The sequence below is a fragment of the Styela clava genome, chromosome 5 (genome assembly GCF_964204865.1).
Source record: "Styela clava chromosome 5, kaStyClav1.hap1.2, whole genome shotgun sequence".
Taxonomy (NCBI): domain Eukaryota; kingdom Metazoa; phylum Chordata; class Ascidiacea; order Stolidobranchia; family Styelidae; genus Styela; species Styela clava.
Window position 1 is genome coordinate 19018068 of NC_135254.1, and position 22199 is coordinate 19040266.

At 33.6% G+C, this 22199-nt stretch overlaps 1 protein-coding gene across 1 annotated transcript; it reads right to left on the reverse strand.

Moving 5' to 3' along the window:
• Nucleotides 1-2653: 2653 nt before the first annotated feature.
• Nucleotides 2654-20314, reverse strand: LOC120344330 (histone-lysine N-methyltransferase EHMT2-like). The gene is made up of 28 exons (XM_039413495.2): nucleotides 19985-20314; nucleotides 19134-19319; nucleotides 18675-18844; nucleotides 18077-18133; nucleotides 17551-17662; nucleotides 16901-17006; nucleotides 16306-16426; nucleotides 15670-15748; nucleotides 15125-15219; nucleotides 14309-14443; nucleotides 13721-13870; nucleotides 12897-12985; nucleotides 12138-12245; nucleotides 11483-11650; nucleotides 10021-10194; nucleotides 9590-9656; nucleotides 9327-9494; nucleotides 8729-8813; nucleotides 7948-8144; nucleotides 7523-7612; nucleotides 7265-7393; nucleotides 7028-7165; nucleotides 6540-6674; nucleotides 5886-6079; nucleotides 5109-5274; nucleotides 4635-4810; nucleotides 4198-4334; nucleotides 2654-3944 (listed from the first exon to the last, which is right to left on the reverse strand). The coding sequence occupies exons 1-28, from the start codon at nucleotides 20226-20228 to the stop codon at nucleotides 3922-3924; spliced, it is 3699 nt and encodes a 1232-aa protein (XP_039269429.2). The 5' UTR covers nucleotides 20229-20314; the 3' UTR covers nucleotides 2654-3921.
• Between the last annotated feature and the right edge of the window lie 1885 nt (nucleotides 20315-22199).

The following is a 22199-nucleotide window of genomic DNA, read 5'->3' on the forward strand; positions in this document are numbered from 1 at the left end:
GAACCACGGCACTAGGGCTTATTTTCGAGGGCTGTCTTATATTTTCATTTAACAAAAACAAAATTACAAAGTAGAAAATTACGAGATTTTTAAATATACAAAATATGAAAACCGATATCCATTTACTTATAAATAACACGTTTTTATTTAAACTGCAAAACATAGATTATCGATCATTTAAAACGTGTTGGAGAGATGTCTTGCTATCGACTTAATCAAACAAAAATAAATTCGCGTTATCGACTAAGTCTTATTTTAAGGGTAGGAGGGGGGGGGGGGGGGGTGATACGGTAGCTGTGATATCGGTGGCAGAAGAGTTTGATTCGAGGTGATGGTAGTAGAAAATTACGAGATTTTTAAATATACAAAATATGAAAACCGATATCCATTTACTTATAAATAACACGTTTTTTATTTAAACTGCAAAACATAGATTATCGATCATTTAAAACGTGTTGGAGAGATGTCTTGCTATCGACTTAATCAAACAAAAATAAATTCGCGTTATCGACTAAGTCTTATTTTAAGGGTAGGAGGGGAGGGGGTACGGTAGCTGTGATATCGGTGGCAGAAGAGTTTGATTCAAGGTGATGGTTTGACCATGCAAACCAGGTTATGATGTTTTGAAAACCAAATTGAAAGAGGCCCCCTCAGATAGTTCCCATTGTGTGATATGACTTATTTGTGAACATTCCTGAACTAATGCAGAAGGTGTATGTCTATAAATTCTTGAATGTATCAAATGTACAGTGTATATCATGTGCGAGATGATCTTAGCTCAAACCCAATTAAATATGAGGATTGGAAAAATTGATCAGTTCGGATCAAATCTTAATGCTAAAAACATTGGTATTGTAGCTTATATGGAAACCCATCATATAAATATAATGATTTTTTTAAATAAAATCGTACCGTCCTAAAGTTCAGTTAGTCATTTTGATATAGATCATTGCTTATTTTAATAGAATAGAATATAAAATAGCTACCAGTATAATTCAATATGGCTTTTCTGATCATTTCCCTCTCATGGCCCATATAATCTAACATGCCAGAGGTCTCAAATTAAAATACAAAGACGTGATCCTAATTCTGAGCACTTCATTGACCGTTTTAATTTTGTAATAGAAAAAGAAGTCTCTTGTGAGTCTTCTTATCGACTAAGTCAAAAAAAAATCTCGCGGCATTGACTAGGTCTTAGGCTATTTTAAGGGGAGGGCTTATATTAAAATCATTTTCAAAACTCAGGCTAGGTCTTATTTTCAGGGTAGGTCTTATTTTAGGGGAAACACGGTAGTTCCCTTATGTGCGCTGCAAATCTGAGAGATAAACGGCCTCGTCTCGTGGCCTAGTATTTGTTTTCGGAAGCATGAACTTGGTGGAGAGAAAGACGTAACCGACCAGCGGTTACGTGAACCACCCTACGGTGGCGAGGAGTCCAGCAGTCCTCTCGTACATAACCATCCCCGCATGGGATGCGAACACGCGCAGAGTAATCAGAGATGCGGTGGCGAGCGTACTCCTAACGCTTAGCACGATAAGCCACACCGCCGCGTCGTGATACTTATTAAAAAACAAATCGATAAATTACATACCAATAAAGCTGTATGCCTATGTAGTAATGATATACCAGTGAAAATGTTTAAATTCGCCAAGTTTGTTTTTATCGGCAATTCTATCCACGCTTTTTAATCAGAGTTTAATATAAACAACGATATCCATATATACTGGAAATAGCCAAAATAATACCACTTCATAAGAACGGATATAAGCATGGTCCAAATAATTATAGGCCTATCTCGCCGCTGTCACAGGTTGCCGAGATATATGGTAAAATCTTATATTATCGGCTCAAATATGTTTTCGATAAACATGGAACTTTGAGCCTTTCCCAGTGTCCGGAACATTTATTCAACCGAGCTAGTCATTGCTCGGCTCAAAGAAATTATAATAGATGAAAGGGCAAATAAAAAGATAACATGTTCCCTCCGTTTTTGGACCTTGCAAAAGTTTTTGATACTGTTAACGACCAAATTTTACTAGATAAACTAGGTTGTTCGAGGGAGGGCATATCATTTCATTATATTCAAGCGATCGCCAACAATATGTTCAAAAAGAGGACTGTGCCTCTGAAACGGGCTTCATTAAATGTGGAATTCGACACGACTCCTTGATCGGCCTGCTGGTATTTTTGTGCTACATAAACGATCTGCCTTATGCCTCTGAATTTAATCAACATTGTTTGCATTATATGAACCACCACACGACAGGAAGCAGTCGAACAATCCTCTCACATACAAATTTCCCCATAGCAAGCGTGTTTCTGATGCTTGCCACAATTCTCCTGTCGTCTTAATAACAATGCAAATATGATTTGTTCTAGTATATTGAAGTTTACTGCAGCGCCGAGCGAGCCTTCACAAAGTCTTTATGACAATCAAAGTTATTTTCTCATCAAATAACAGTACCAGTACTCATCTCTAACTCTGAAGTCAAATGATGAATCGTGAGTTAACGGTTTAATGTTGTTAATCATCTGGCAGAGCCAAAACCCATATATTCTCACCTATGTAATGTTATAATTGCTGTGCAATCTCGAAACTTCTAGTCCCATCTTTTACGGCAATAAAGAATGTCCTCAAAGAAACGAACACACTACCAGAACGAAAACTTGTTCCATTGCAATCTTATAAAACGATGAAAAACATGGCAAAACCATGAAACCACTCGACAGAGGGAATCACAAACAAAAATGAATAGATGTAAATGTCAAGTTGACAAAAGTATTTACCGCAGAAAAAAAAACTTTGCAGGGTTGATCCTGATTTGCATAAACCGAAATTCCATGTGAAACACTCCGGCAAAGATGAAAGCTCCAATCCCAAACTGAAGCACATGTCATAAATCACTTAAACGTACAAAATTTTGCATTCAATGTTTCTGGTGTAGGAAAACCTATTGCTACAAATCCAGCAGCATTTTATAGATAGTACTTTCAGTGGAGCAATAAAATTTCAAACAATCTTACTTTCGAGATGAGAATTGGATTGGTTTCATAAATTAAATGGCAAAATGCAAATGAGAATTTCGGGATTTTTTTTTCTACATTTGATTACAAAATTTTGCTTACAGTGGATACAATAAAAGAATTACTGCATTGCTAAGCTAAATACTTCTTCATGGGCGTCTCAAAAATGTCGTGTATCTCTTGTTTGAAAATCACTTCATTAGAATAACTTTCTATGAAGATAATACTTGGCATAAATTCTATGACATATACATGCTTTTAACCATTTTCCCGTAATATACCAACTCAGTACTGTGGGACAAGTGTGTAAAGATAAACTGGGAGATTTTCAAAAATCGCTTCAGCATCTCTTGGATTCAATTGATTGTCATTGTCATACAGACGTTGAATTATTAGCAAAAAACATCAACTTTTAAACAACTTTCAAAGTTCAGATTTGTGAAGCACTTTTCGTGTAGATAGATTAGATTTGCATTGTGAGCGAATGGATTTATCATAACTTCGCTTGGGCATGAGGATGGCATGATACCAATAACAAGAAAATTGATATTTGTACTTTTGCTCCTACACCACACAAAAGAAATAGCATTAAAAATATAGAAAAATAATGCAATGGGAAATATGAAAGAAAGTAAAAAATACTAAGGATGCAGGACTACCATCAATGTGCCAGCTATTTGAGAATAGAAATGAATGAATATATCCAATTCATGGTCTAAAATCAGAAATACAAATATACCAGAAATCTATCCCACTGCATTAAACACCAACACACTTCAGGAAGCACAAAATACTTGATCAAAAACACAGAATGTCAAATTGATAAAAAAACTGAACGAAGCATTGCAGAAGACGATTGACGATTCTTGATAACTCATGAGGTATTGACCATGAATTCATGTACTTAATCCTCCGGAATCTGTAAAGCAACACATATCATGGATAAAAGTATTGTCTGTTGGTTGCCTAAAAAGTGTATCAGTTATAATTAATCTTGAAAAGTACTTGAAAAACTTAAGCAGAAATGCTATCAAAGTGTTTTTCGCTACTCGACTTATGGAAGGCACTAACAAGTCCGCTAAATATAAGGAGACACTATGAATACAATTCATAATAAGAGCAACAATAGCTAAAACCTTTAATCTGTGACGGCAATAAGAAAAAGATGTTACCTGAAGCAATTTTGTTTTTCTCTTCCTCTTCTTTTCTAAGTCTGTAAGCTTCTTCAGAATATTTGCATTGTTGAGATCCACAACCACAATTGAATGAACGACATTTAATATCCCAGAATCGATTTCCATAATCAAATCTAGATGAAGTAAGTTACAAATAATTAATTATTACCAACCAAATACAATACTTAATTATCATGCCATTGTGGACAACAGTTTCCTACGATTTCTTGCATTAATGAAAGTGATGAACAATCATATGTGATATTTTTACATATTCAGGTTGCACGTCAAAAATAATATTAGTGGCAAATGTTGTCATTACGACCTGGCATAATATCATGATTTTGTAGCAAAGTGGATTCATTTATTTACAGCATTTATGATCGAATTGAATAAAGAGGTATAATAGAATTTGTGTTTTCCTTCAAACTCACCCTAACTCTTCACCGGCTTTAATTTCCCTTGTTGAAAAATATGCGAGTCTGGGAAATCTTTTATCGTGATGATCAATAAATACTCTCAAAGGCATCAAGTTGGGATCACAGAGATGATTGATGAAACGTGACACATTACCATAGTAACGAGCATCAATGCAGAATATTTCAGCTTCCTAAACCGGTTACAAAACCATGAAATACCAAATTTTCTGAGTTAAAATGAAATATTAAACTCAATTTACTGCTGATTTAACTGAAACTAATCCTTACGCACTCAACGTAAGCGAAATAAATACTGGATATTTGATAATCTACCTACAAGAACCATGGCTTTTTTTTGTTTTAGTTGTTATCAATACATGTAAATTGGTAATAATTACACTTTCAGCATTTCAGACAACTGCTAACAGAAAATATCATACAGTCCAGAGAGTTCAAAACTACTTTTGAAAAAAGATATCTTTTTCTTACACTATTTTCTAAATCAAACAGATATGAATCATCTTCACGGATATCAGCTTCAGCATCTGAAATTAGTTCTCCAACATACTCGCAGACAAATGCTCCCCATGGTATGGTATCAAGAGTTCGTACACTCCAGCCCATTGTTCTCGTCCTGTGAACTTGCAAGTTATATCTGTTGAAAAATAAAATGGTGATTTTAATGAAAACATCGGTAAAACCTTGGGGATGGGCATAAAGATATCTTAATGATGAGTTGTTACTTGGAAAAGAAGATGACCAAAATGGGTAATCATTTTCCAACCTGAAATCATAATTAAACATAGCAGTAGTAATGCAACTACACATGGGTATTTACATTCACTCTGCCTTACATAGCAGGTCAACCAACCTAAATTTAATACAGATAAACATTGTCTGCTAAAGATTTCAAACTAGAAGAAAACATTTTTGCACAAAAACATAAAACGAGAATATCGGTCAGAGACCGAAGACTTATCAATCGAAAGTTAGGGGATCCCCCAAAACAGCGCTCTCACTCCATAGTGACACCTTGTGTCCCATCACTAAATAATTAATAACTCGCTAATTATACTACATAATTCATCCAAAATCAATAGGCTTCTGGTACGACATATGATGAATGCACATGCAAAATCTGGAGCAGATTCAATCTCGCTTTTGTGAGATATCGCGTGCATCTAACAAACAGACAGACAAACAAACAGACAAATACCTATCAACATACTTACCGATTAAAATCGACAAGTAACAACTATTTCTAACCTTATTCCTTTCTGTACAACTCTGTTATGGCAAGATGGAGGACACCAACATGTTTCACTGCATTCAACAATGAAAGGAGCATCAACGAAGTCAAACTCTGGTATAAGATGTCCTTGCTTGTTGTACCAGCATTTGCTACTCATTACTCCACACAAACAAGACCCATCACTGCACTCATTGTAGCAATAGCATGACTGTAATTGAAACCAAACCAACCATTAATATAAAGTGCATTACCATCATTGTCAAAGAAAAGACGCAAGGTTACTCAATAAATTTTTTATCGATAAACAATGAAAAGAAAAATGAAGCGAGGTATGATCCTTGTGGTACGCCCCCAGATACTTCTAGATTTACCTTTATATATTTATGAACCAAGTGTTAAAAAACTAAGGAGGACAATGGATAGTTTATAACTATGACAAAAAAGTATTTTATATAAACATTTCACAACAAGAATATTTACATTAGGTATTGTACCCAATCTGTCACTGAACAGCGCCAAGATGTTAGTGAAATAATATAGCATCGCCAACACATACAAAATTTTATTACTCTCAAGTCTCCACTTTGCTAAATGATGCTGACTACTTGGGTAGAAATACATCCACTAGAATCGAAGAGCATATCTACATAATTAGAAAATAAACAAACCTGCATTTTGTTGGTAGGATTTTTCACAATTGATTCATTAGAAGTATGAACATTAGCAGTTACATAGTGAAAACCATCTGCGGCGTCTGTGGGACATGGCGCATCGTCAACAGAGTTAATACAAGAAACTGGTATCTAGAAAAATTTAATAATAAAATAAAAATATTATTAATTTAAAATTTTGCCAAAGAATAATATAAGCATACACCCATTCATCCTAAAATATTCAACATATATACAGCCCTCTTTAAAAAATGATTTACATAATTCTTGGTCAAGGATGCGAAATACACACATATGAATATCATTTTCGACCTAGCTGAGCTCAGCAATTTGGAATTAAAAACAAGATAGAGGGTTCTGTCCAAGATATTTCTAAAAGATAGCATTACACCATTATAATTGTGTTTCTCATTTTTATTCAAATAAGCAATCAAACTTCAATCGAGCCTCACATATATATACATAATTTTAGAATTGTAATTTACTTTTTCAAATCCCTTTGACATATCAGCACTCAATATACTTTTCCTCTGATTATCTTGTTGTCCTGGTTTGGACATTGCTTCTGCCACTTTGTGCTTAAATTTGAGCAAAATCTGAGAATCTGTATCGAGAAAAGTACACTGGAAAACAAAGAAAATAAATAGTTGAAGACAATGAATAAATAAAATATAAGCCAGTAATCTGAGCCACATATAATGCATAAAAGTTAACAAGAATACCTCCAATGCGGTCTTTCCTTCATTATTTTTGATAGTATGATCAACTCCCCAATTTGCGAGGCAAAGTACACAATCAGCATGATCTTGTCTAGCAGCAATATGTAAGGCAGTATCTCCATGTTTATTTCTCTAAATAAATTTCCAAATGATATTGAGCATTTATTTTCCTATAAAGCATGGCCTACAATTATATTTCATGAAGGATATTTTGAACAAAGTTAGTACTGTAAAACATACAATTAAAGTTATTAAACTTACATAGTTAAAGTCACATCGTCGTTGAAGACACATTATTAAAAGTTCCAAGTTTCCTGATAAAGCAGCCCAATGTAGGCACATATTTCGCTCCTGTAAAAAGTAGTTCATACATTTTATATTAACAGGGCCTACTTTGTTATTATCTCCTTTCTAGAATTAAATATTTAGAATTTCAATATCTTTGATAATTAAGAAAACTAAGTTACTATTATCACTGACATGAGATTATATTTAACAAAATTAGTATCGCTTGCTCAATCAACAACTTGATGACAAAAAACAAAAAGATGTCAAAGCAGTCAATCTAAACAAGTCAATAGGCAAGTAGTTACATAGACTTCCTTGACCTGATTGAGTTTGTCTGTAGACTTTCGTAATGTTGGCTAAACCAAGGCTTCCAAAACTGGAAATTCCTTATCTACTACCTTATCAGTTTTGGTAACGTCCGCTCCAAAATGTTCTAAATACTTTGCTGTACTTGTGTGCTTATGTTCTGTTGCCCACACAATAGGAGTCCATCCACCATCATCGGGCATATTAACTATGTTAGAATCGTTTGAAAGCAAAGCAGCACAGGATACTATTCGACCATGTTTTGCTGCTTGATGCATACATGTCATGCCTAGAAAAATATGCTGCCATTCAATATTCATTTTAAATTTTCATTTATTGATTATCGAATAATTTTAAAATTATATGCTATACTTTATGACCGATCGAACACAGATTTTGAGTAAACCTTTTGTGGGCAGGATGGTCTAGCAGTTCTAACTGTGTTGGCATTGCAGGTTACACATTTCGGGTTCACATTCCATGCCCACAACCTTAGTGGGAGGAACAAATTGGGTAGTCAATGCCAAATCCAAAAGATTCAGTCATCCTTCCAATTATAATACTATCCTAAATATTGTTAGATATCAGTGGTTACTTGTATAGGGTCATGCTCGAAGTGAAAGACACAAGCGCCGTACAAAAAATCGGCGGAACATACCGGTGTGTAGAAAAAATCATCATTTGTATTAGAATTTTGCGAATTTACATCATTGTATGTCAATAAGTGTTAATTCTAACATTTATTTTCTCAACATAATGTCTGAGGAAAGATTTTTGTATCACCTGATGTTACAGAAATTATCTTCTGAGAAATCTTAATTCAACAGTGATCAACACTCTGTATACAATGCCTAATCCTATCAAAACACGTACCTTCTGCATCCTTCATACTAATATCTGCTCCATTTTCAATAAGGAAATTAATCAATCGAACATGCTCTCTTTCCTCAGCGTAAAACTGTAAAAGCAGAACAAAAGAAGAAACCATTATATCAATTTCTGACCAAATTCTTTCAGTAAATTACAATATGACAATTTTGATCAATTAGAAACTTGTATTTCACTTTGATTATATCAGAATTATATCTATAATTTTCAAAAATATAACTCAGTCATTTTCGACATTACATTACTAAGTATCCCCTGTGCACTGTGCATGGAACACCTTGCGAGAACCTATCGCTCTAAATCAGCTTTTCTTCAAGCAAACCAAATTTTTTTTTAAATAAATTTTGTAAAACCTTGCGACCCAAGAATAAGCTCAAATACTAAACAGGATGTAGTACTTTTATGGCCGCAAACTTAATGACTAATATAAAACAATCATTTTTATATAACATTTATTTCCCCAGAGTTTTTGAAATGTTGGCGTGGCTTTCATAGCTAAATGCAGGTTTTTACCCAGTGATACTTCCCACATATACAAGTACTATTGCGCAACAATTCAATACCGAACAAATTATAATATTACCAATGCAGTTTTTCCCTTTGCATCTTTGTTGTTCAATTTAACACCGACAAGTTTAAGAAGATAAACGATTGCAACGTTTCCATTCATTACTGAACGATTGAGATTCGTAGGATTTTTCAAAAGATTTTTAAAATCAATTTCCTCAGCTTCATGAAAGAACTGAATAAGCTAAAAAACATTAAAAAATTGTTTTGTTCAGCAAGTCTAGACTAAATATTTTTAATATCCATGTTAGATCATGTTTCAAATTAAAATAAACATACCTTCATTAAATCACCTTGTTGAATTACTTGAGAAACATTTTTTGGATGAATCTTTAATTTCTTATGACTGAAACAATTAGAAGCAAATTGATTCAAGCCTTATATCTGGATATTGTAACAAATTTTACAGGGTTACATTTACATACAACCAAAAGTGTTTTGACATAACACAAAAGTTTCAGTGAATATGTTGTACTGTTTGGCAGTAAACGGAAAATGCTGTCAAACAATCCAAACGACTAGCATAAAAGTCAATAGTTTCTCAAAGTTACTCAGAAACCATTGAAACATGAAACATTGGAACCAAAATATACTCAATATTTTAATTTTTTTGAGAAGGTATGTTATGTTGCTTTTACCAAATTATGCGCTCAATCAGACATTGATTACTATTTGTATAATGTTCTAAAATATTTTAAATTTCAATATACCTGGTTTCAAAAAAATTGCATAGCGCATCTTCCACAATGTCTTTATCTTTTCCTGGAGGTAATTGAGATGTATGAACAGTAATACCAAGTCTTAAAGTCTTTACAACTCCTTCCTCTTTCAGGATTGTTGTTGTTTCCACTGTTGATTTATGCCCCATTCTTGCAGTTTTTTCTCTGTTGAGAAGATGAAATTTAACAACATCAAGGCATTCAAGTAATTAATGAAACATGATGGAAAGAGTAATATGAACTTATGGTAGTTCAATGAATGTTCGTTCTAAAATGCATGATTTGTAACGACTTCTTTGCTGTTGACTAATTTGTAGGTTGTTGCTAGTTTCCTCATTTAGTTATATAGTCTAACCTGACATGGGCAAACTACGGCCCGTTGGGTAATTAATCTGGCCCACTTGATGCTGCCACAACCAAACTAGAACCAAATTTCGATGTTTCATTTAAAAATAGCACAAGAAATTTTTTGAGATTGCGTTCAAATTCAGTTTTTGCATGAGGCTTGTTGTTTTCCACTTTTGCTTTTGTAACACTGTAAATATTGTTTTAAAATCGTAACTTTTCAAGTCACACTTACATGACCAGAATTATGTATTTGAATATTTACTTCGATGACTGTATGGTTAAAAATCGCCAGGTCTATACTAAATTACATTGTGCATACTATCAATTTTTTGTTATGATGACTGATTTCTGATTGACGAAACAATAAACATTCCAGTCTCTTACTGACTGTAGAAATCGGGTGAAAAGAGTGAGATTGAACAATGTTAAAATAAGTGACCTGTCTTGAAATTTTTAATCTAGTTTATTATCATGTTTTTTTTTTCTTCCAATTAAAGGTATGTTCAATACAAGTTATAAGGTCCATGATTATCAACAAATAGTTACAGAATATGTTATTCTATAGCTTGCCACATCCATTTTTAATATTTAACATTGGGGCTGTTGACAAGGATGCTGATGCAACATTGTGCAGATAACAATACTTTGGTGTTCTGGAATTAGGCCTAACAATCCCTAATTTTCCCAATATTTCCTTTTAAAAAAATGCTTAAGCCATTCACTCGCAAACAAGACCTTGTACAGGAAGTCTCTGATATCTAACGATATGCAAGATGCTAATAATTTATGCAAAGACCAAAATCTTTCTGGTTTTGCATTGCCTACCTGATTCATTACATCCTGGGTAAGGTGGAGGGAATAAGATTTTAACCAGAGATGTGTAACCTGCAATGCCAATATGGTTAGCTCTTTTGCTTTAATCACTAGGCTTTTAACATCACCACTCACCAGATATGATTATCAACTTAAATTAAGTACAAAGAACAAAATTTTCTATCTTTCGAAAATACTCATTGATTAATTTGTCAATTTTGGTGAATCCAACTTCTTCTTGCATTTTCAAAACCAATCTTGGGTAAAATCACGACAACATAATTCGCTGTACCTGTTGGCAATTAAACGTTTCTTCTCCATCTTATTTGCATCAAGTCCAGCCACCAACCATTGTAATTTATATTCTTGACGAGGTTCGACAGTAACTTCACGTACTGTTGACATTGGACCACCACAATGAAGACAATGTTTTGTTTGATGGTGAAGTAACATGCAGTCTCTGTGGTCAAATAGTGAAACAGGAAATTACTTATAAAGTTTGTAAATACAGGAAAAAAAGGGCATTGCCAAAAAAAGTGTATGACAATATGACTGAGGAATTTGTTAAAAAATTATACCTCAAAAGTGAGAGCATGTAGATATGAGTTCCCAAACGTGCAGAGCTAAATGCTTGTTTTTGAAAATGGTTTTTGAAAATGATTAAAGGTAACTAACTAATGGTCTCTCAAAATAAAATATGAGTTGGCGAAATTGCAATGGATAACTTGGCACTTTTCAGTACCGATAGATGTTCACGACCTAATATAAGCATGCTGATGAAAACAACCAGCAAATATAACTTTGCAAAAGCAAAAAAACTATTTTGACTTTTTCAGACTTCCGAAAAATATCAAAATTTGGGGGAGGAGGGGGTTGAACCCGGCTACTTCACTGACTGTCATTAATCCCACTAAATTATAAATATATTTTAACTAAGTCATATTTACTTATGAAATCTGTGAGGACACTCTGATGATTGCACACAAATTAGGTAAGTTCCTCCTGCACAGAACATTCCACAACCAGTGCAACATTCGTGACGAAGCATTCTTTCTCTAAACATTGGACAAACAGAGCAGACAATAAAGTAAAGTTTTTTGAACTTCTTGAAAGCCGCTACTTTCATATTCCATTTGAACTGAAAGTAATGTACAAAAAAGAACAGGGAATGTCCACAAAACAAATAGCTCTATGGAAATCTTCCGCAAAAGGCCTATTATACATATATATATTAATATATGGTACTCCTGAAGTATGCGCACCAAGATGTCACATAACCTGAACCCTAACCTGGTACACAACCTGAGTTCAGGCTGTGCGCCATCTTGGTGCGCATACTTCAGGAGGTCCTAATATATATATACAAGGGTCTCTGGGGTCGGAAGAGCAACGCTCAAATATGTGGACACTAAGATCAACTACCGCCACATCATAAAAATTCTGGCGAAAGAATTCAAAAAATGGTGCTGATAACACTATCATATGAAGTTGTTGTGCCTGAGAATTATAATTAGCAGAAGTTAGATGAAAGCGACAGCCTTCTAGGTCCTAGACACTTCTTCCATCTTCGAGTAATGAAACTTTGAAATGGACTATTATTTTAGTCATGAAGAAGAGCGATAGTCCACAATACCAACCCTGAATTTTATAATAAAACAATGATATGTATTTCAGGTATGAATTGTCCATAATTAAACAATATTTACCTGTGTTCATCACACAGTGCAAGCAATGGTGAATGGCGAGATGATCTCATCATCATTGGAGTACTAACAGAGTTTATACATTGTGATAACTGAAAACAATGCAAATTGTATAAATAGCTTTGCAAAAGCATAATAGCTTAGTACATGGTTTGTGTTGGAGGTCCCAGATTTGAGTACGAATCGTTCCTCCAAAACCCATCACCTCAAATTATAGCATAGGGATTTCCAAGCACTTTGGATTGCTACAACTCCTTTGTCTACCTGTCTGAGTTGCCTGTACATTACACAGTCTCATTCAGAAAAATGAAATAAGCGGAATGTAGTTCAGTACGTTTATACCCTTCTGTTAATATTACCTAACACAAAGTTCCAAAATAGAGCCGAACACAGCGCAAATAACTGAAAAAATTGAATATTTGAAAAATTTCGAAATACAATTCCAAAGATGAAAAGTTTTCATTGTGACAGACAAAAATTGTATCAGGTAAACAGATAAAAATTCCGCTAGATGTTAATAACATTTCAACCTTTTCTCTATTGAATTGTAAAGTTGAATCGAAACTCGAAAAATAGGGGTGCGGTGAGCCAATGGTTGAAACCCCCCCTAACTATGAAAGCATCGTGGGTAAAATCTGTTTAAATTCACAAGCATGACTTGAAAAATTCATGTATATTCATGCATCTCTTTTATTTTAGATTTTCAAAAATTCAGAAAAGAATTGTTTTTCCTCGCATCACACCAAATAACAGAGACAAACATGTCAACTCGCATATTTTTATTCATCTCAAATTCGAATACAATCAAGAATCAACAGTGAACTCACCCGACCATCAACACTGTCCAATCCCATACATTTTATTGGATAAACACCAGTATGTAATATGTGAGGACTCTTCTCTAAACATTTGCATTTTTCCACTGTACTATGAAATCCAGCAATTTGTTCATGTGACTGTAGTTCTGTATCATTGTCCTGTTATGGATGACCAGAAAATTGCAATTTTTATATTGGATCTTTCTTGTTTACTTATTAATTTCCTTTATTTATAAATAGGACAGGGCATTTTGACAAATACAATAAATATCTTTCAAGTAATCTAGATTTAATTCGAAAAAAAAATTTGCTTTGATTCTGAAACCATCAGATATTCAAATATGCCTAGCCCTATTTAAAAAAGGGTATTATCAGCTGACATAATCTGAATTTGACAGGTTGTTCAGACACATTTTTAGTGACTGACTAATTTTAGATCATCGCTTCGATTTAAAATTTACATCATAAGTTTCGAAAAATGAGAATAGAAGGTCAAACACTGACACTGTATTACATATTAAAATGTAGCATATAAATTGAATTGACTTGAGAGTTGAGAGCAAAGGTTTTTACATAACCAGTTTATATACAACATACCCTGACATTTGGAAGTATAAAATTTGAAGTTGCACTTATAGTTGAAAAGGGCGTTGTCAATGTTTCTCCAACTTTTGGACTGTTATCTCCAGGTGGTTGATACACATTGCGAGTTTCTGAAGAATTCTTTTTGTACTAAAATATAGAAACAACAAATTAGATTATTTGAAATTAACAATATACATATTATGCCGAAAAATATGGATATCTTTTCATTCCCTGTTTTAATACACCTTTATAAAACACACACCATTCATTCATTTCACCATTTTTATTCATTTGAAATATTTCTTCCACAAAAGGTTACATTTGTTTATCAGTACAAATCTTGTGCAGCTACTCCAAAAATCCCACCCATTATCTAAATGACGGTCTAATAGTCAACAGGAGAATGATATTCAAATATCGGTTGGGTACAATCGACCATAATATTCTCATTCCTATTCCTAACTTTTGAAAGGGGGAATAAAATTTCACGTCAAAAAATAATTGTCCCTCAAGACAGCACACATAATCTAAACAGGAATCAGACTTATGAATGTCACAAAAACAATACAACAATCCCATCCATTGAAATTTGAAACTTCTAAATTCTTCTGAGTAAGAACTTCAAAAATATACTATTGCATTAGGTCAACGAGGATGGACATTGGGAAATCATTGATCATGCCTGTTCTGTTGTTGATTGTATTGGAAAGGTACAATTCACCATAACAAAGTCAATGAATAGTAAGGGACGAAGTAATTGACAACTTCCTTCAATTTATTGAAAGGCATGAATAATACAATATTGCAATTCTAGCATGGAATACTCACTCTTCTCTTTGTTCTACCTTTCCATAGAAATGGATCCTTTGGACGTTTCTTCTTTACAACAGCGGCTGGTACAGTGGCAGGTTCGATATTACCATCTTAAGAATAATAAGTGCAATTTGAAAAATGGATGACACTCACATATTAGCGAAACTGGACCGAGTAGAAAAAGCATTGCGACATACTGACCAAGTGCATCGCTGTTTAGAAGATATATATTACATAAGCTTGTTGGTAGAAGCGTTAGACTTAACTATGGTGGTCTCGCAGGTTGAAATCCCATGCCCACCACCTCAACCTTGAGTGTGATAAATTGGGTAGACAATGACAAACTGGAAAGAAATCGGTCTATTCAAAAATAAAACAGCTCTTTATATATCAGTTACTGCTGTGCAGAGCCTTTTCGGAGTACTCATATTTCAATTATCGGATTTATGAATTTGGAACATTGAAATGAAAAATATTTATATGGATGGTGGATGGTCTGAAATACGAACCGTACGTTTATAATAACAAAATATAAAATAGGAAAATTCGCAATGACTCACCAGTTGCATCTTCTGTACTATTATTTTCCACAATATCTGGCAGAATTTTGTTTGGCTGCGATGTTACTTGAATCACCGACTACAAAAAAGAATAATTTTACAAATCAAATTCGAAAGAACCTAAGTAAAAAGAACATGGAAAACAGGAAAATACAACGTTATTTGGTTGATATGCTATTGAATATTCCATTAAAAACCCTACATACTTATAAATTCAAATTCTAGTTGAGTGCAGTAAGGAGAAAAAAAAATATGTTATACAGGGCAGGCCCCAAAGGGTATAAAAATTTAGTTCAAATAAGAGCTCATAAATGGTATTCTGAACATTATCATTAATTAGCGAAAAATTGTTACCTGCAGGTTTTAATAAACAGATCCAAGACATAGGCTACTAAGCGTAGAACAGAAAAAGTGAACATTGGTAATATCTTTTAAAGTAAGTTATAACAATCCAAAATACATTATAATATAAATTGATTTTGACAGCTTGCAATTTTCTTATAATATTCTTATAGATTCCATAATTATGTTATAATTTCACCAATTTCCACAGTTTAAGTAACTCAAGAGTCAAATCCAAAAGACCAATCACATCAACAGTGCCTCTGTAAGAAAGGTAGTAAATGTTATATTCACCTTTGCATCTGGGCTCAATCCAGCTTTAGCTCGTATTTCATCAAGTTGGCTTTCCAAACTAATGCTTCGATTCGATTTAGGAATAGATTTTCTTGCACGATTTCGTTGAGCAGTTCCAGGACTGGAGAACAAAATGCATTATTGTTATAAGTTTGATTCAACTCAAAATGAATGAGTAAATAAAAATTGAATAATTAATTAAAATTGAATTAAGGATTTGAAATGACCAGAATTTTTTTGGTTTAAACCACTAATAAAGAGGAGCTGAACAAACAGTTGAAATAACCAGAAATCTTGGCCTACAATCCAAACATTCCAAATGTACTTCCCATTAAACATTTGCATTTTCTTATTTAACCTTTCAAGAATAATAGGGTATGATTTTCATTTTATCCCAGGAGAGAGAAAAGTCCATAAAACAGCCAGTCTCTCATCATAATAGTTAAAAAAAAAATTGAGAACAGATAATCAGTTATTGGTTTCAGCTGCTTGAAGGTACAGGATTTAAAATTAAATATGGATAAAAAAAATAATAAATATGAATATTTCTTAACCGTGTGACTAGCCTATTATTTCCATACCAATATTTACTAACCTTACAACCATATTTTTCTGTGGACTGCTAACTGGAGAATTAGGAACATTTGTTGGAAATTGTAAAGACGGTTTAATAATTTTCTCCTTATCAACTTCATTTTGAGCTAAAAAAAATGCTCAGACATTATTTCAAACCACAAATACCAAAATGTTACAGTAAAATTGATGCTTATGCACATATTGTAATTCTTATTAGAAACAAGAGAGCTATGCTCAAATATATGGACACGTAGAGTCACATAATTTTGATGACGTCATAGCGAAAAAAAAAGTAATAGCCTTCTGGAGAAAATTTTTATCTTTAACCACTGAAAATTTCAAAGCAATTGGTCCAGTATTCGAAGAGAAAAGCGACTTTTCAAAAACGTGTCAAAGAACAAGAACAACAACATAATATTGAAACGATCATTATGTCCACTACGTGTCCAATTAAAAAATATCATACCAGATGTCCTAAACTGTAAATTAATTTAAACTTAAATCAAAATTATTAATGACATTCAAAGGATGTATTTTGGGATAGTGAAATATTTGTGTTGCATAATTCAGCTGAAAAACTCCAAAAATTGATGGATAGACATCTTTTAATGCAATATTTTTTTAATCTTGAGTTGAACACCCAGAAAAAACTTGCACAACAAAACCTACTTTGAACTGTTTTCATCTTGGAGCTGGTAGTTGGAGAATTATCATAACTGACTGGTAGTAAACTTGCACTATTCTTAAGATCGTCATGCATGTTTTTATGGGGATCAAAATCCTGAAAAATAAAAAAAAAGGAGGAAACTATGAATGGAATTATTTGGCAACTTATGTATATGAAAAAATAGAGTTTTAGATAACCAGATCCATATAATTTGTTAGTTTGGCTTTGTCAGACAAAATAAAAAATATGGTCATAAAATTTGTGAAGTGTGATTTAACACCCAGTGTTATGAATGCTCAATTCATTAACTAGAGTTGAACTCGAAGCACCATATATCAAAGACTTGAACTACTTGAGTTGAGACTAGGATGACTCATGACTTGAAAGGCTCATAACTCTTGGTTTATAAACTTCTACCAAACACTGGCAAGTCCTATGAACCACTCAAATTATTCATATCAAACATTAGAAGATCAGTGTTGTTCATGTCCAACATCAAATTTTCATATTCCATGAACTCATACTCACAGGCAAAGCAGCAATTTTGTTTAGAAGTGATTGTATTCGATCAATGATTTCAGAAACCTAAATGAGGAAAAACATGGATTTGCTCAATTCTTTGGCTGTGATACATACCCTTTTACTTTTGATTGTTGGCTTTTTTTAATATTAAATATGACTATCATACTAACAAGTGGAAATGCGTCAGAGGCAAAAATAGAGATAAATTTGCGGTGAACTGATCTTTTTTTAAGGAAATGTACAGTATAAAGGTGAATATTACCTGAGATCTCAGTTACCGGTAATAGTCAAAATAAATCATAACCGTTAACCATCTAAAATCGGTTACCCGGTTAATATTTCCCAGCCCTAGCTATAATATGCCACAGTCAAATGGTGGTTGTGTCGAAAGAGGGCTGGTTGTGTAAACAAAAAATTGTACATAACTAAAACATGTACGGTAACTCATCCAAATAAAAATATTTATGCATGTTGAGGCATTATGCCAATTACCAAACCACAACCTCATACTTGATACCAGTATGTCCAGTAGATAAATTTTTTATTATGTAAAACTCTAATCACTTCTCTATTAAAATTATTTTAAAAATGATATTACACAAACCTTAACCAACATTGAATTACATTCAGCCTGTGATATTTTTTCATGTAAATCATCAACTGATATATTTTTATCTTGACAGATTTCTTGTAAAACCAGTCTGAAATTATATGCGTCTTCATAGCCCATGTTATTCACATTAATCACAATCCCAATGAATCTCTCTGCTATTACTGAAAAATGTAACAAAAAAATTACCTTGGTGTTAAAACAGAGTGGACTTGAAACATTAATTTTAGCAATTTCATGACTCATATATGACAGAAAAGGTAAAAATAATATAAAATGCAAATTGAGTTGATAGATGTAAAATAATAATAGGGATTCTGCCATATTAAGATCATCTATTCCTATTGGCAAAAATTACCAAATTATAGTGCAAATACTCTGAATTGAATATTGAAAAGAATGGTCAAAAACCAAAAAAAAGGAAAAACACAAATAAAGTATATATGTGCGTACATTTTGATTTTGGATCATAATAATATGATGGATATTCCGATTGTTTCAATCCAAATAATTTCCTTATATGTCTTGTACATTCTTCTGTAGTTTGTAACCAAATCACAGGACATCCTCTGCTTAAATATGACTTGATTAATGTGATATGTTTACATGGTATCACAAGTTTGACAACTTCGGCAGAATCTGAAAAGTAGTAATCATATTTGAATACTTGAAATGTGTATGGGAAGGCACTCAGTAGTTTTAGGGTCAGTAGTGAGTAGTAGATATTTAAAATGAAAAATCTAATCAGGTTTACCAGATACAAAGGTGAATAAATTGAATGATGGAGCCGTAATTTGTCTCTGGTATTAGATGAAGAAATATTAGTTTGCATCTGAAATGCATTTCAATGAAAACACAGGCACTGCTTTTACTAAAATCAATACAAAAATGCAGAAAAAAAGATGCTAAAATAACAAATTAATGGTGGAAGGTTGCTATGCAAAACAAAAACCTTCTAACAAATTCATCCTAAATTATTGAGGTTACGTACATCCATCCCTGCATTCAGAAAACAGGAACATGAGAAATCAATTGCAAATCAGAAACCATACTGCAATATTTGAAAATCTGATTCAGTAGGTTGGTATTCCTACTGCAGTACTATATTTACAAATAAATTGTTTAGGAGCTTGGAATATGTGCTGGTATATGCCATGATACTCTTTAATTTAGTGTCAATAAAATTGTTAAAAATATGTTATAAGATTATTGTCTGATGGTACAACAGAAAATATAAGAATCACAGAATCAGGCAACAGCAATTATCTTATTAAAAATAAATTAATAATAAATATGCCACTCACCACTTTCAGAATTTATATTCACAGAAAACTTCAATCTTTTTTTATCAAACTTGAACGGGTGATTATCGCCCAGAGATGACGAAGTTTTCGTGCCTATACGCACAGTCCGAAAAGGAAAGCTCACATTTATAGGTCCATCAGTTATCATTTTTCCTCTCAGATAGTTACTATCTAATGGATCAAATTCAAAGCACAGATAAAAATGTAAAGAATTAAAATATTCAATACTAAAATAATATTCCATAAAGGGAATAAATTAAAAAATTGTATAGATACATAGACTGGGTCTGGTATAGTTTAGTACCACATGCACTTCTAGTTGGCCTGGCTCAACTATTTTTGCATATGTCAATCCTAACCCCTACCTGACAACGTCATCGAAAAATTACGTCATTTCGACGTCACAGTGGCGTAATAAGGCCAACCTAAGTATGAGGAACATAGTCTAAAACGCGCAGACAATCATCCGAAATCGAGCAAGCTATTTCTCTCGTTTTTCGTCACGACGATCCCGATAGGAGAGAGATCGCCGGCGTTAGCGAGTTCGTTATCAGCGGCGCAGATGCCATTTCGGGCGATCATAATTATACTTTGACAAGCCCTATGACGTGATGATGACGTCGTAGTGACATAATTTTTGGATGGCATAGTCAGGTGGGGGTTAGGAATAACATATGCAAAATTCGGGTCTAGTATAGTTTAGTACCACAAGTACTTCCAGTTGGTGTATCAAAACGAATTTTGCATATGTTATTCCTAACCCTCACCTGACTATGCCATCCAAATAATACGTCAATACGACAAACACGTCATAGGGCTTGCCAAAGTACAATTACGATCGCCCGCAATGCCATCTACGCCGCCGATAACGAACTCGCTTACGCCGGCGAGACTAATAAACATACCTACATACATCGTGATCGTTATGACGGGAAAACGAAAGAAATAGCTTACTCGATTTCGGGTGATCATCTGCGCGTTTTGGACGACCATCCACATACTTTGGTGAGCCTTATTACGCCAATGTGACGTCGAAATGACGTAATTTTTCGGTGACGTAGTCAGGTGGCGGTTAGGATTGGCATATGCAAAAATTGTTGAGCCAGGCCAACTAGAAGTGCATGTGGTACCAAACTATACTAGACCCCATAGACTATATAATGGCATCTGGGTAATGCAGTAATGAGGTACAGAAGATACACTTAACGGTTTGCAGACTGTTCGGCCCAGACCTCTCATTGGCCTATAAATCCACATGTTCAGATGTTTCAAATAGATTGTTTATCTTGAAAACTCCATAATACACACAAATCTGCAAATGGAGAAATCTTGGAGAGCGACAGCCTTTAAAACAGTTTGAAACAAAGTTTGACAAAAATATCAAATAGTCTACAACCAAATTCTGAAATTGCAAATGAATGAAATTCTTCAATCCAAATACAGAAGTACTATTCTGCTATTTGATCAATCAATCAATCATTTTATTTCGGCTCTCTGACTAAAACGGAACAATACAAAAAAGTAAACAGACAACAAATACAGAAATACAGAGCAATACAAAAAAGTAAACAGACAACAAATACAGAGATACCTGGAAGGCGAGCATAACTTAAAATAAAGTTAAAAAACGTACAAGTACGTGCCCACCCACCAAAAAATAAAATATGGACACGATTCAAAATCGGGCAGTGCTTATAACCCAATTTAAAATGATAAAAGCCAAATAATTGCTTGAATCAGTGGATAATTTACATGGAGTAAATATAAGTGTTGCGCTTGAAATAAGACAGCAAAATTCAGGTAGATAAAATTAAATGTAATAGAATCCCAACGACCTCCTCCGTCTCTGATAGATGTTTCAAATGTTCGTATACGATTATGGTAGCTGAGAAATCGCCAGGATTAGCCTTGCAGTAAATATATATAAATAAAGCTGATCTCGAATTCTGTATATTTCGGGTCTGAGATTCCTATATAGCATAGAAATATACAAGTCAAAATCTATGGGAGACATCGCTCGCTGTCAGAAATGCAAAAAATTACCAAAAACCTATCAAATGTGCAAGACAGATAAATAAATACCGTAAAACCGGCTAACTTCGGATGCCTTGTAACTTCGGATGAAATTTTCAATCATTCATATCTCAACTAAATTTCGTCGTATTGCGCTTCTGTCGGTTTCTATAGTAAGGCCTTACATATCTGAATCTGCCGT